Source organism: Pantherophis guttatus, chromosome 8 (assembly GCF_059756535.1).
Source record: "Pantherophis guttatus breed Tessera chromosome 8, ASM5975653v1, whole genome shotgun sequence".
Classification (NCBI taxonomy): Eukaryota; Metazoa; Chordata; class Lepidosauria; order Squamata; family Colubridae; genus Pantherophis; species Pantherophis guttatus.
The window spans coordinates 25106027-25118642 of record NC_142070.1 but is presented as its reverse complement, the minus strand read 5'-3'; the positions used below and the strand labels follow the sequence as shown (position 1 = coordinate 25118642).

General features: G+C 36.6%; 1 protein-coding gene across 1 annotated transcript in view; it reads right to left on the bottom strand.

Moving 5' to 3' along the window:
* ENPEP (glutamyl aminopeptidase) overlaps positions 1–12616 on the bottom strand; it is a 57711-nt gene that overhangs the window by 41840 nt on the left and 3255 nt on the right. The window contains exons 2-4 of the mRNA XM_034442282.3: positions 8456–8597; positions 4824–4955; positions 1543–1663 (exon numbers count right to left, since the gene is read on the bottom strand). Coding sequence (XP_034298173.2) covers positions 1543–1663; positions 4824–4955; positions 8456–8597 — 395 coding nt within the window. The remainder of the gene's footprint in view (positions 1–1542; positions 1664–4823; positions 4956–8455; positions 8598–12616) is intronic.

Sequence of the window (12616 nt, the reverse complement as noted above, 5' to 3'; positions counted from 1 at the left end):
GGGACCTTTTGTCAGGTTCGCCTGATTCGCCAGTTGCGGCCCTTTCTTGATCGGGATTCCCTGTGCACAGTCACTCATGCCCTCGTCACTTCTCGCCTTTTCTACTGCAACGCTCTCTACATGAGGCTCCCCTTGAAGAGCACCCGGAGGCTCCAACTGCTCCAGAACGCAGCAGCGCGGGTAGTGACGGGAGTAGCATGGCGCTCCCATGTAATACCGCTCCTGCGTGAGCTGCACTGGCTCCCAGTGGTCTTCCGGGTGCGCTTCAAGGTGTTGGTTATCACCTTTAAAGCACTCCATGGCATAGGGCCTAGCTATCTTCGAGACCGCCTGCTGCTACCGACGACCTCCCATCAACCCGTGAGCTCCCACAGAGAGGGCCTCCTCGGGGTGCCATCAGCCAAACAGTGCAGGCTGGTGACCCCCAGTGGGAGGGCCTTCTCTGTGGGGGCACCCACCTACCCTCTGGAATCAGTTGCCCCCAGAGATAAGGAGAATCCAAGACCTCAGTGCCTTCCGCCGTGCCCTTAAAATCCATTTTTTCCAGCAAGCCGGGCTGGCTTAAGAAGAAATTTTAAAATGTTTTAATTGGTAGTGATTTTTAATTGGGCCAAATTTATATATCTTTTAATTGTTTTTAATATTTGTATTGCATGTTTTTAATTTTGGCTGTACACCGCCCTGAGTCCTCAGGGAGAAGGGCGGTATAGAAATTGGAAATAAAATAAAATAAATAAATAAAACATGGATTTCTTAACTGATAGCTAATATAAATTTCTACTTCCTTTCTACTTATATCTATCACAGTTAACTCAGCACTTGATAACACTTATTTCATCCTCACAGTAAACATTTTATTGACTGAAAGTACTTCTAAAGAGTGCTTTATTGAGTGGTCACAAAATTATAAATAAAAATACCTAAATAAATGCATAAATGTGTTAAAAAACCTATAAATCTTGCTTAAAGTAGATTCTATCCAATTCAATTGTGATATGATAAGCTTTCTCAATTACTGGTTGACACTACAATTTTAAATTGTTTTCCAAAACATGGCAATGACATACAATATGTGTGATCCACAGCCAGAAAATATCCAAAGTTAAGACAATCAACAGCGATTGAATACCTTCCTTCACATTGCTTGAAAGCCAGATATGTAGTTTAATGTAATGCATATGGTTTGCATATATGTTCTGTGGTTTAAGCTTATTCTGATATAAAGATTCTGTTTTAAATTGGTTCCACTGTTTGTACTTTTTTCAGCCTGATGTACTTTTCCCCTAGTTGAGAAATGAGATTAAAACGGCTTGAAAAGAGAAATCTGTTGCCAATCTGAACAGATTATACTTGTTGTTATGGACCAATAATTGGATGCCTATAAAACACAACTGTGAGCAACAAAAAGGCAATTATTTAAACTTAATTTTAGATAAAACAGAAAATTGTTTATGTGTTCTCTGAAAATTGTAAATTTTCAGAGGACACATAAACTGAAAACAAAATTGTAACATTCATTAAAAATGAAGAATAGAAATTTACCCAGTTTTGGAAGAGAATAGCTCATGTTGAAATAGTCTTCAAAGTAATCAAATACATCTTTGGTTACGTCTGCTGCATAGATGGCTGTTTTTATCTGGAGTGGTTGGGCATAAATGCGGAGCTGTAAAACAATGGAGAAGATGTTATAAGAGAGATTTCACCTTGATACCATATTTCTTCAGTTACTTCTTCTTCTAAAAGCTAACCTTCCTGATATGATTTAGAGCCGTGGTGGCGCAGTGGTTAAATTGCAGTACTGCAGGCTAATTTTGCTGACTACCAACTGCCAGTAGTTTGGCAGTTCAGTTCCCATTGGCTCAAGGTTGACTCAGCCTTCCATCCTTCCGAGGTCAGTAAAATGAAGACCCAGATTGTTGGGGGCAATATGCTGGCTCTGTAAACTGCTTAGAGTGGGCTGTAAGGTGCGATGATAGCGCTGTAAAGCACTATAAAGCAGTATATAAGTCTAAGTGCTATTGCTATTAAGTGGAGCTACAGGTAGTCCTTGAGTTACGAATGGAATGGAGCCTGCCCAGGCCGCAGGAGGCCTCTGGATGGCTGAATGGGGCAATGTGCAGGACAAATGTTGCAGAGCCTCTGCAGTTGTTCATAAGGGCAAACAACTGCTTTGGTGCTGCAAGATTCGTAGTTTTGGGCCTCATTCAAAAATGCTAGGGGGCGCTGCTCATGTAACTTCAAACGTTTGCTAAAGGAACACTCATAACCGGGGATTACCTGTATTAAATTATGGACAAGTGATGATATTTTTTTCAAACAATTTTACTAGTAAAATTGCATATTTTAACAGGTTTATTGATATTGTTAGTATCCTTAATTAATGTAGTCCCACACACAGACACACACACAGACACAAAATAATTGTAATTTGGACTTTCATAAAGAATTATCTCTGTGGATTATTTATTAACTGATGTTCTCAGCATCTTGCATTTAGTACAAGCATAAAATATATCAAGATAACCATAGATAATATAGTGTTCTATGCAAAGTCCGAAATGTTTTGGATATTATGAGAGTTCTTTTTATGCCTTCAGATACGACACAATTCTTTCTTTTTTTATTGTTAATGTAACCTTCATTAACAGAAAAAAAGCCAACATTTGGTAAGATACAATATCAAAGCACTAGAGCAATCTACTTGAACAGGATCCTGTTAAATTATAACTTTGGGTTTCTTCTTATTTGAATTCAGAAATTGTGAATCTGAACTGAATTGAAAACATAGTCTCAGGTAGCAAATGTTTGTTCATTATAGTCTTGAATAAAGAATCATGGGATTGGGAAGGTCATCTTATCTGATTCATTCTATACGTAAGTCTCTATTTTAATATTGAAAGAGCTTCCAAAGCAGAGTCACATATTAGGAGGTTTATCTTATTATTTCATTGAAATTTGATTCATTGAAATTTCTAGTCAATTTTTCAACTCCCACACGAATAGCAAAAAAAGTATGGAAGAACTGGATATGTCTAGTCTAGCAAAGAGAAGGATTAGGGATGACATCATATCCAATATTTGAGGGGCTGTCACAGAGTAGAGGGAGTTGACCAATTCTCCAACCCACCTGAAAGCAGGAGAAGTAGTAACAGATGGAAGATTATTATTAGGGAGAAATTTCCTGATAGTGAGAACAACTATTCATTGGAACAGCTTGCCTCCAGAAGTTGTGGGTGCTTCTTTTTAAGAAGAGATTGGACAGCCATTTGTCTGGAATGGCACAAGCATGGCATGGACTAGAAGACCTCCAAGGTCTCTTCCAGCTCTCTTATCCTATAATTTCTATGACCAACATGCATCACCTATACACATATCTATTAGGAGATATCAAGATTTTAAGCAATTGCATGAGGTCATATGGAATCAAATTTGATTTGAAAGGGAAGTTACTTTTTATTTTTTCATTCAGATGGTAGCCCATCACAACCTTGACAAATAACTCCTAGAAATAACAAAAGATGTGCTACTAATTCACACTAACTTGTGGTGGCCTACAATACAGTAAATAAAACCAAAACTAAATAAATTCCAATTTAAAGGTTCCTATTAGTCTATATATTAATACTAATATTATCCTATTAACTCTATTATCTATCCTATTATCATCTTTCCTATTACCTTCTCCTATTGGTATCTTATGATTTATCACTTTGTTGTTTGTATGTACACTAAAGCTTATGCACTGGAGACAAATTCCTTTTGTGTTCAATCACACTTGGCCGATAAAGAATATTCTATATTCTATTCTAAAAAAAACAAGCAACAATATTAGTAGGATAATAAAACATCAGTAACAATAATAATCTTATTATTGTAATCGAGCTGAATCCACATGGAGGCAAACAATAACTTCAAGACCCCATCGAAGAGTTCCATTGCAGTTTCTCTCTGGAAGGCTGCAGGAGTAAGTGCCAACAGGGAGAAGCTGTGTTCCTCAAGATGGGGGTCATGAAAATATCTCGACCTCAGTCATACAAAACTTAAAATGAGTACTTTGAATGGTTCCCCTTGGAAAGGATGCAAAGCATTTAAAATAAAGATTCCTTTGAGTGGAGCTCAGTTATGCATAGAAGCACATTCCTGTATATTTATCGCCAAATATAATACAAGAAAGGTTTGCCTTCTTGTAAGATATTTCTCAATTTTCCAACCTAGCGTAGACTTTCCTATTGCTTTCTCCATCCAAATAACCAGGGCAGAGCCTGCTTAGTAGAAGTGGGGAATGGGGGTGGGTAGTGGGGGGTGATAATCAGACAAATTTGGCTAAATGCTGCCACCTGCTGTGTCAGTCCTCCACCACATATATCTGGTAGATTGTAGTGTGCTTGGTGGTTCACAGAATGGAGTGGCTTCTTTTCAAGGCTGGTAGATGAGTATTAGGACATTTTCCACAATGTGTTATATTTAGATGAAGTTTTATTTCACACTTACTCTGAATACACGATTTCATTCAGATCCTTAGATAAAACTATAAGTGACAAGTATCTTCTCAGCATGTAGCATAATAACATAATTAGAAGGAAGGCAAGCTTCAAAATTACAAAGTCTTTACTAAAGCTTTAGTACGTGATGTAAGAGAACTTTGTGAAGTAGCACAATTAAGCAGAAAATGATAGGATCTCTTTTTGCAGACAGAGAATCCCAACCATGGGAAAATTACTTAGGATATGACTTTTGGTAAAAGCTATACTTTGCTTTTCATTCTGCAAAGCAAAACTTCCTTGGGAAAGATTGCGAAAACAACCAATGTCGATAGAACTTACCGGAATTCCACGAGATGAATTTCTTTCTTCATATTTAAACTGGTGCACAGCCCAAGCCACCAAGTAAGTACTCATTGGCACAGATTTCATGAATATTGTCTTTGTCCATTTGTTATCTAATGAAACTGTTTTCTGGAGAATAAAAATATGGAAGAAATAAATGAAAATGAAGCATTTCTGCAAAGTAAACAATTGTCTGTTATGATTCTTTTATGTACAGAATGAAATCCAGAACCTCAATATTTTTCATTGTTAATGTTCTTGTACGATAGAACTGCATCTAATTCAGTTTTCTGAATCTCTTTGTTGTCATCTTGTTATCCTCTGGATTTTTGCATCCCATTTATGGTGAGCCAAAATTATCTCTTTTTTGTTGCTGGAATATTGCTGAGCAGAATTTTCCTACTGATTGCTCTTTCTATCTTGCAATAATTTTTTTTCTGCTGAATATAATTTTTATTAAGGAATTTAATTACAATAGTTGAAACCAATGCATGCTAAATTTAGGAAAACTTAGAAAAAGGAAAAGAATGGAAGGCAAGAATAAAAAGTGCACACCAAAAAAAAGAAAACAAAGAAAAATAAAGAAATGGCTTACAACCTTCATCACAAGTACAAATGAAGTTAATAACTCTTCACCCTCTATAAGGTTAAACAGATATCTCTTCATCAGATATCTTATTCCTTACGTATAAGCACATCCACAAAACATAAAGTTTTCAATCATAGAGTCAATAAAAGACCATAAATTATTCCCAGAACCTAGACACACACAGAGAGAGACAGAGACAGACAGAGAGAAAGAGAGAGAGAGAGAGAGAGAGAAAGAAAGAAAGAAAGAAAGAAAGAAAGAAAGAAAGAAAGAAAGAAAGTCTGTCTTAATTTAACCTTAATCATTAAACCAACTGTATATTATTTCCTTTACTGTTAACAATTAGTTTGCTTCAACAGATTGAAACTTTAATTCAATCAAATATTGGTGTAGAGTTTTACTTGTCTTTATTCTGCTCTTTGTCAAGGTTTTAACAATCTCTTTTGTAAATCCAGTAAAACCTTCAGTCAGTTTCTTTTGCATATCCAGTAAAGTACCCTTTCCAAAGCATTCTCTTGGCTTATCATTTGAGGTTCCATATTTTATACTTTCTCTGACTTGTCAGATAAAATGTGTTCCACTTCTCCCATTCCTTCATTACATCAAATGCAAACTAACAGTATCAATATTGTAATTACTAATTCCTGTCTTGACCCCCATTAATATTTCCAACATTATAACATTTTGTGTCATATTATAAGTTCTATCATCAACTAACATCAAGAACAGGCTTGTATTTTCTTTTATCCTGCTTAAATCTTAAGTACTCTCTAGGATTTAGTTTCTAATGTCATCACTTATCTTGTGTTATGACTTGCAATAGCCGGGATAGCCAAAACAAATCTGTTTCCTACAGAAAGTTATTTATTTTTTAAATAACCTTATATTAAAAATAAATATTAAAAATAAATTAACTCTTAATCCTCTTACAACTTTTTTAGATCAAAATCTTACTTAGCTTTTTGCTGTTTATTTCAAAATTTAAATTTAAGCTTAAATCTTTATGAGCTTTATGTCTTATCTTTCTTCTGTTCAGAATTGCAGATAAACTCACCCAATGAAGACTTTTGAAACTTGTCATTTCAAAGATCTCTAATAGTTTGAGATGGTTAATAAGCAACTTCCGAAAGTAGTTAGGAAATGTCCAGCTTACCAGAAATGTAATCAAGTCTACAAAGTAACTTCATTTAAATTTTTTTTAAAAAAAATTCTATATGCAAACCATAACTTTTTTTTCCTAGAAATAGGTTAGGGAACCTAACTACAATTACTTAAGGATGCCTGCTGATAAGCAGATTCCACTGAGCTCAAATGCCCTTATTTCCAGGTAAATACACTCAAGGCATTAAAGTCAGTCCCTATTATACTCTTTTGATGATATTGAATAGATGTTTTTGTGTGTGAGAAAGAGGAAGAAATCAGAGGTGAAATCTAAAATTTTTCCCTACCAGTTCTGTGGGCGTGGCTAGGTGGGCGTGGCAGGGGAAGGATACTGCAAAATCTCCATTCCAACCCCACTCCAGGGGAAGGATACTGCAAAATCCCCATTCCCTCCCCACTCCTGGGGGAAGGATATTGCAAAATCTCCATTCCCACCCCATTCAGGGGCCAGCCAGAGCTGGCATTTGCCGGTTTTCCAAACTACTCAAAATTTCCGCTACCGGTTCTCCAAACTACTCAAAATTTCCACTACCGGTTCTCCAGAACCTATGAGAAACTGCTGGATTTCACCCCTGGAAGAAATAATCTCCATCAGTTCCTTATTCATAGAAGATTATACAAGAAATACCCCTTGTTACTTATTGAGAAGGGGAAATCTGGAAGTTATATAGCAAGTGTGAATTGGCCACAATGCAACACATAATTTGTACACATAAATATAATTGAAACAATACAATTGAAACTATATAAAGTCATACATCCTACCCTTTTACACTATGGCATTTCCAGGCATTGTGTTATTCAAAGGAAATTGTGCTTTAGTACTAATATGAAAAAGATATTGTGTCATTCTTTTTATGGAAAGGGGTTCAGGACTGTCTCCACCAGTGTGACAATTCTTTGAAAACTGTACACAGAGGGGTCAAATTTGGCTGTGGGGAATGCCAAAAAAAGAAAAATCAAGTTTGAAAGTGGCCATTGGATCCAAATATCTACAGCAGCAATTCTCAAGCTGGCCACCTTTAAGATGTATGGACTTCAACACCCAGAAGTCCCCAAGTTTGAGAAACCCTGGGCAAGGGAATCTAAAGGGGGGAAAAATGTTTTGGGAAAATTTCTTCTAAAATGTCTCTGGGAAAGTAAAAATGTATAACCCACTCTCTACTTCTTATTGTTAAGTGTATATGCATAAGCACAGAAATACAGCAGAAGAAAAGCATAAATGCATTCACTGAGACATAACATTTATGATTAGAACTACACGCATACAGACAGCAGGTATGCAAATAGTCTGATTAGTTCCTTGGGAAAAGTGTATACATACACATAGATGAGTCAGATTGGGCAAGAGTATGCTAACTCATTGATCCACGTTGCAGGATATATTAACTGGTAGTAGGTAGGCAGAGGGATGCAGTGGCTCAGTGGCTAAGAAGCTGAGCTTGTCGATCAAAAGGTCAGCAGTTCAGTGGTTCGAATCCCTAATGCTGCGTTAACGGGGTGAGCTCCCGTTACTTGTCTCAGCTTCTGCCAACCTAGCAGTTCGAAAGCACGTAAAAAATGCAAGTAGAAAAATAGGGACCACTTTTGGTGGGAAGGTAACAGCGTTCCATGCACCTTTGGCATTTAGTCGTGCCAGCCACATGACCATGGAGATGTCTTTGGACAGCACTGGCTCTTCAGCTTTGAAACGGAGATGAGCACCGCCCCCTAGAGTCAGGAACAACTAGCACATATGTGCGAAGGGAACCTTTACCTTTAGGTATGAAGGCAGGTATGTAGGCAGGCAGGAGATGGATGGATGGATGGATGGATGGATGGATGGATGGATGGATGGATAGATAGATATTAAAAAACAAGAAACAGTCTGTATACCTACCTCAACTGGCATGTTTGATAGGGCTTCATAGTCATGTTCATGAGTAATAGATATATTATATGTTGCTTTTTTGTTAGGTTCATCAAAGCAAGGAAATGATTTTCGTGCATCTGTTGGCTCATGATCAGTTGCTGCTATGTATCTTTGGAAAAGAATGAAAATGAATGTATTAAATCATTACTCGTGGATATTTTTAGTAATTTGTTAGAAGGATGGGGACAATGCTTACCATGCTTATTTCATTTGAATAAAAAAAGGATATTAGATACCTACGTCACATGTCCAAATTAGACAAAGAGTTAATTCTATAAAAGTAATATTACTAAACTTTCAACACATATTGATTGTAATAGTTGGAGAATGAATGGATGGATGGAGAGACAGACTGATTGATCAACACATATAACAAACAAGATTGCAATAAAAAACCAGGTGCTAAGGTCTTTCAAGTGCCTTCAGCATTTATCTGTGTGTGTGTATTTGTGTATCTTTAGAATAAGTTTTAGCAACTTGTCAAAACAGCCAGGTACTAGTATATTCATAATAATATCATTCATCACTCTGAGTATCCTTGTATAACTTTGTCCATTGCTCAAGAAATACAATCTAACAATAATAATATTAGACTGCAGAAGTTCACCGAGAAACCTACTGAAATAAGTTGGTATGATGATGTGTCTTATATTAATTTATATGTGGATAATTTAAGCAACCAAGGTAAACTGCTACTAAAACTGTTTCCAAAATTAATATTAAACATTTTCACATAAAGGTGAATTATGCTTTATTAACAGCATTGTGTGTATTGTGCACAATTGCCAATTGTAACAATTGATGAGAACATACAACCAAATTTGTCTCTTAAATTAATTCAAAGTGTTGGTAATTTTTCAACCACATGTTTAGAAATACTATCAACTGTATAAAAGTAAGAAAGGTCCAAACAAATATAGAAAAAATAATAAAGAAGACGAAAAACCATAGACTATAATTTCTCTGAAGCTTTATAAGTTTTCATTAAGAATCAACTTGTCAGGGTCCCTGGCTTGATCCTTCAGTCCTTTAAATTCTTAACAGTTTAAAAACTGGATTTAAAACTTTCATTAGAACATGTAGCTAGGATTTTCATCATTTACTGATAAAATATGTATTTGGAAATTCAGGCACGAATTTGAACTCTAGCTCTATCGCTATTGTCCCAACGATGATGACCTGTTAGAAAATGAATTAGAAACTACATTTGGAGTAGATAACCATAGTAGAGACAGACCATAAAAATGCTGTGTCATTTCCAAGGTCAGAGTAATGCTGTAGATATTGGAAAGGTCTTAACTTAAATACAACTTGCTTTGAAAAATGCTGACTGCTGTTCAAACCTACCTTTCTCTCATTCTTATTTTTTTATTCAGCAATTGTTCTCTTAAACCACTTTATTTATTTTATTTTATTTATTTTATTAAATTTCTATACCGCCCTTCTCCCGAAGGACTCAGGGCGGTGTACAGCCAGAAATAAAACCATGACAGTATGAAAATTAAAAACAATTAAAAACAATTAAATCAATTGGCCGAAAATTCTAATAAAACAGCCCATTAAAATAGTAAAAATATTATTATTATTTAGGCCAGCCCTGGTTGTTGGAATAGTAATGTTTTTAGGGCACGACGAAAGGTACGCAGGTCGGGAATCCTACGAATCTCCGGGGGCAGCTCATTCCAGAGGGTGGGGGCCCCCACAGAGAATGTTCTCCCCCTGGGGGTCATCAGCCGACATTGTCTAACTGACGGCACCCGGAGGAACCTCTCTCTGTGGGAGCGTACCGGTCGATGGGAGGCTATCATTGGCAGAAGGCGGTCTCGTAGATACCCAGGGCCATGCCATGGAGCGCTTTAAAGGTGGCAACCAACACCTTGAATCGCACCTGGAAGACCACCGGGAGCCAGTGCAACTCGCGCAGGAGCAGTGTTACATGGGAGCGCCGAGTCGCTCCCATAATTACCCGCATGGCCGCATTCTGGATCAGTTGGAGCCTCTGAGCCTTTGAGAAACCTATAAAGCCTTTGAGAAGCCTATAAAGCACTATGATGAGTTATATAAGTCTAAGGGCTATTGCTATATGAAATTTTTCATGATCCACAGCCTCTTTCACTTCATCATTCCAAAAATCATTCTTTTTCATGCTTCCTATTAATACACTTCCACATACTTTTGAGGCACTCTATAATACCATTACTTTCATTCTGTTTCAAATAACTTCCATGTCCTTGTTACTGATGCCTTTTATCACAAGCCATCACATCAATCATACTTTTCAATTTATTCTTTGCTATGTGTACATATGAATTAAATCACATGCAATACTGAAAACAAATAGATGTTTTGAATATGGAAGAAATATATGAGGCTGTACATTCCTTTCAACTCCCAAGTACATTTGACTAGCTAAGTAATATATCTTAGTTGATTTGGGGAACACCTACAGTTCTAAACCATCCCTCCCAAATAATATTGACCTGGCTTTCCTTACCCTACAACTCCTAGAATTTCCAGCAAGCAGATAATGAAAGCTATAGCCTCAATGCATTTGATGGATGCTAGGTTAGAGAAGGCTGATGTAGACAAAATTAGAATTATGTTCCAAAGTACCCATTAGTACATACCAAAATGTGGTGAAAGCACGTTTTTACATTATTTAACTTTCAAGGGTATGACAGCTTTGTTAGGGTAAAAGGATTCTTTACTGGTGCTGTTGCTAAGTACATATCCCTTAATGGTTTTGAAAGGAAGACTAAGATCAACAAATGGATAACTTGCCTTTCAATTCCTTTTCATCTGTTTAGCAGATTACCATAAAACAGATGTTCCCTCTTCTACTGTCTCGTAATATAGTCCATTAATTGTCAGGAGGGACTTGGCCCCACATACACTGTGTGTGTATAATGAGAGCAATCCTGCTTCTTCTTTTTTTTTTTTAGTTAACATTCTGCATTACCGATTTTGTGTCCACAATCCTGACTCACATCTTCATTTACTTCTAAATTTCTTCTTGCAATTGTAGAGTTTCTTCTGATTTTCATTGCACAAAATACAGACCGGTTTATGGCTTTCAACTGGAAGTTGAAAGAGTTCATGGATGGAACCAGATAGTGCTAACTAACTACCTTACAAACATATAGGACTATTAAGTCTACAATTTAAGGCACTTCTATGGCATTTCAGAAGTCAGAAGACAATCCACAATAGGGTCTTTGTAGAGTTTGTGGCACCACGCGACTTATACAATTTTCAGCCTGACCTATTCTTCTGAATACTTCATTAAATTTCATTTTATTAAGAAAACAAATTCCTAATTTCGAAGCCTCTACAAGCATCTCAATACAAACATGGCCAAACAAAACAATACATACTGAATCAGACCTTGGAAAATTATTTGTGCTAGGTTTGAGATACAAATAATGATTAATATATGTCAGTTCTAACATTGCTTCATCAATCCACACTGTTTCCTATTTACAATTCTGATTAAACATGAAGGAAGGAAGGATGAAACTCACTCAGACTGTCATTCTTCCAGGCAATATATCCAAATAGCATTGGATGATGCGAGTTGTAGTCATACATCTGGAGACTATGAGATTGGGAAAGGCTGGACTAAGCATGGAAGGATTCCAAACCTTTGGTTTAATATTTATTGTACTTTCCCAAGTAACATCCCTGTGATGAAATGAACTTCCAATTAAACAATAGCTTGTAAGATTTTCAGAAGCAATGTTCTCTATGCTGTAAATTTCTACCAACAATGCAGCCTGTTATGAAAGCCTACAAGATAGAATTATGTTCACTGCAGGGAACATGCAACCACTGCATCCTTAACATATGGCTGTCCAGCTTTTGCTTAAATTGGTCCTCCCTGGAGTGCTCTGTTCCATCATCTAACAGCTCTTGCTTGTAGTTTCCCTAATGTTGCAATTTCCACTCATCAATTCTAGCTCAGCCCTCCGGAGCAGCAGAAAGCAAGCCTATTTCAAAATCTGAGTATTTCTCAAAGCCTTAATGACTTGAACGCAGAGACAAGAGCTAAAAAAATCAGAGAATAATATTTTCTTAAGCTACATACCTAGTACATGGAATTTGCCAACCAGGTAATAGTTGGGTTGAAAA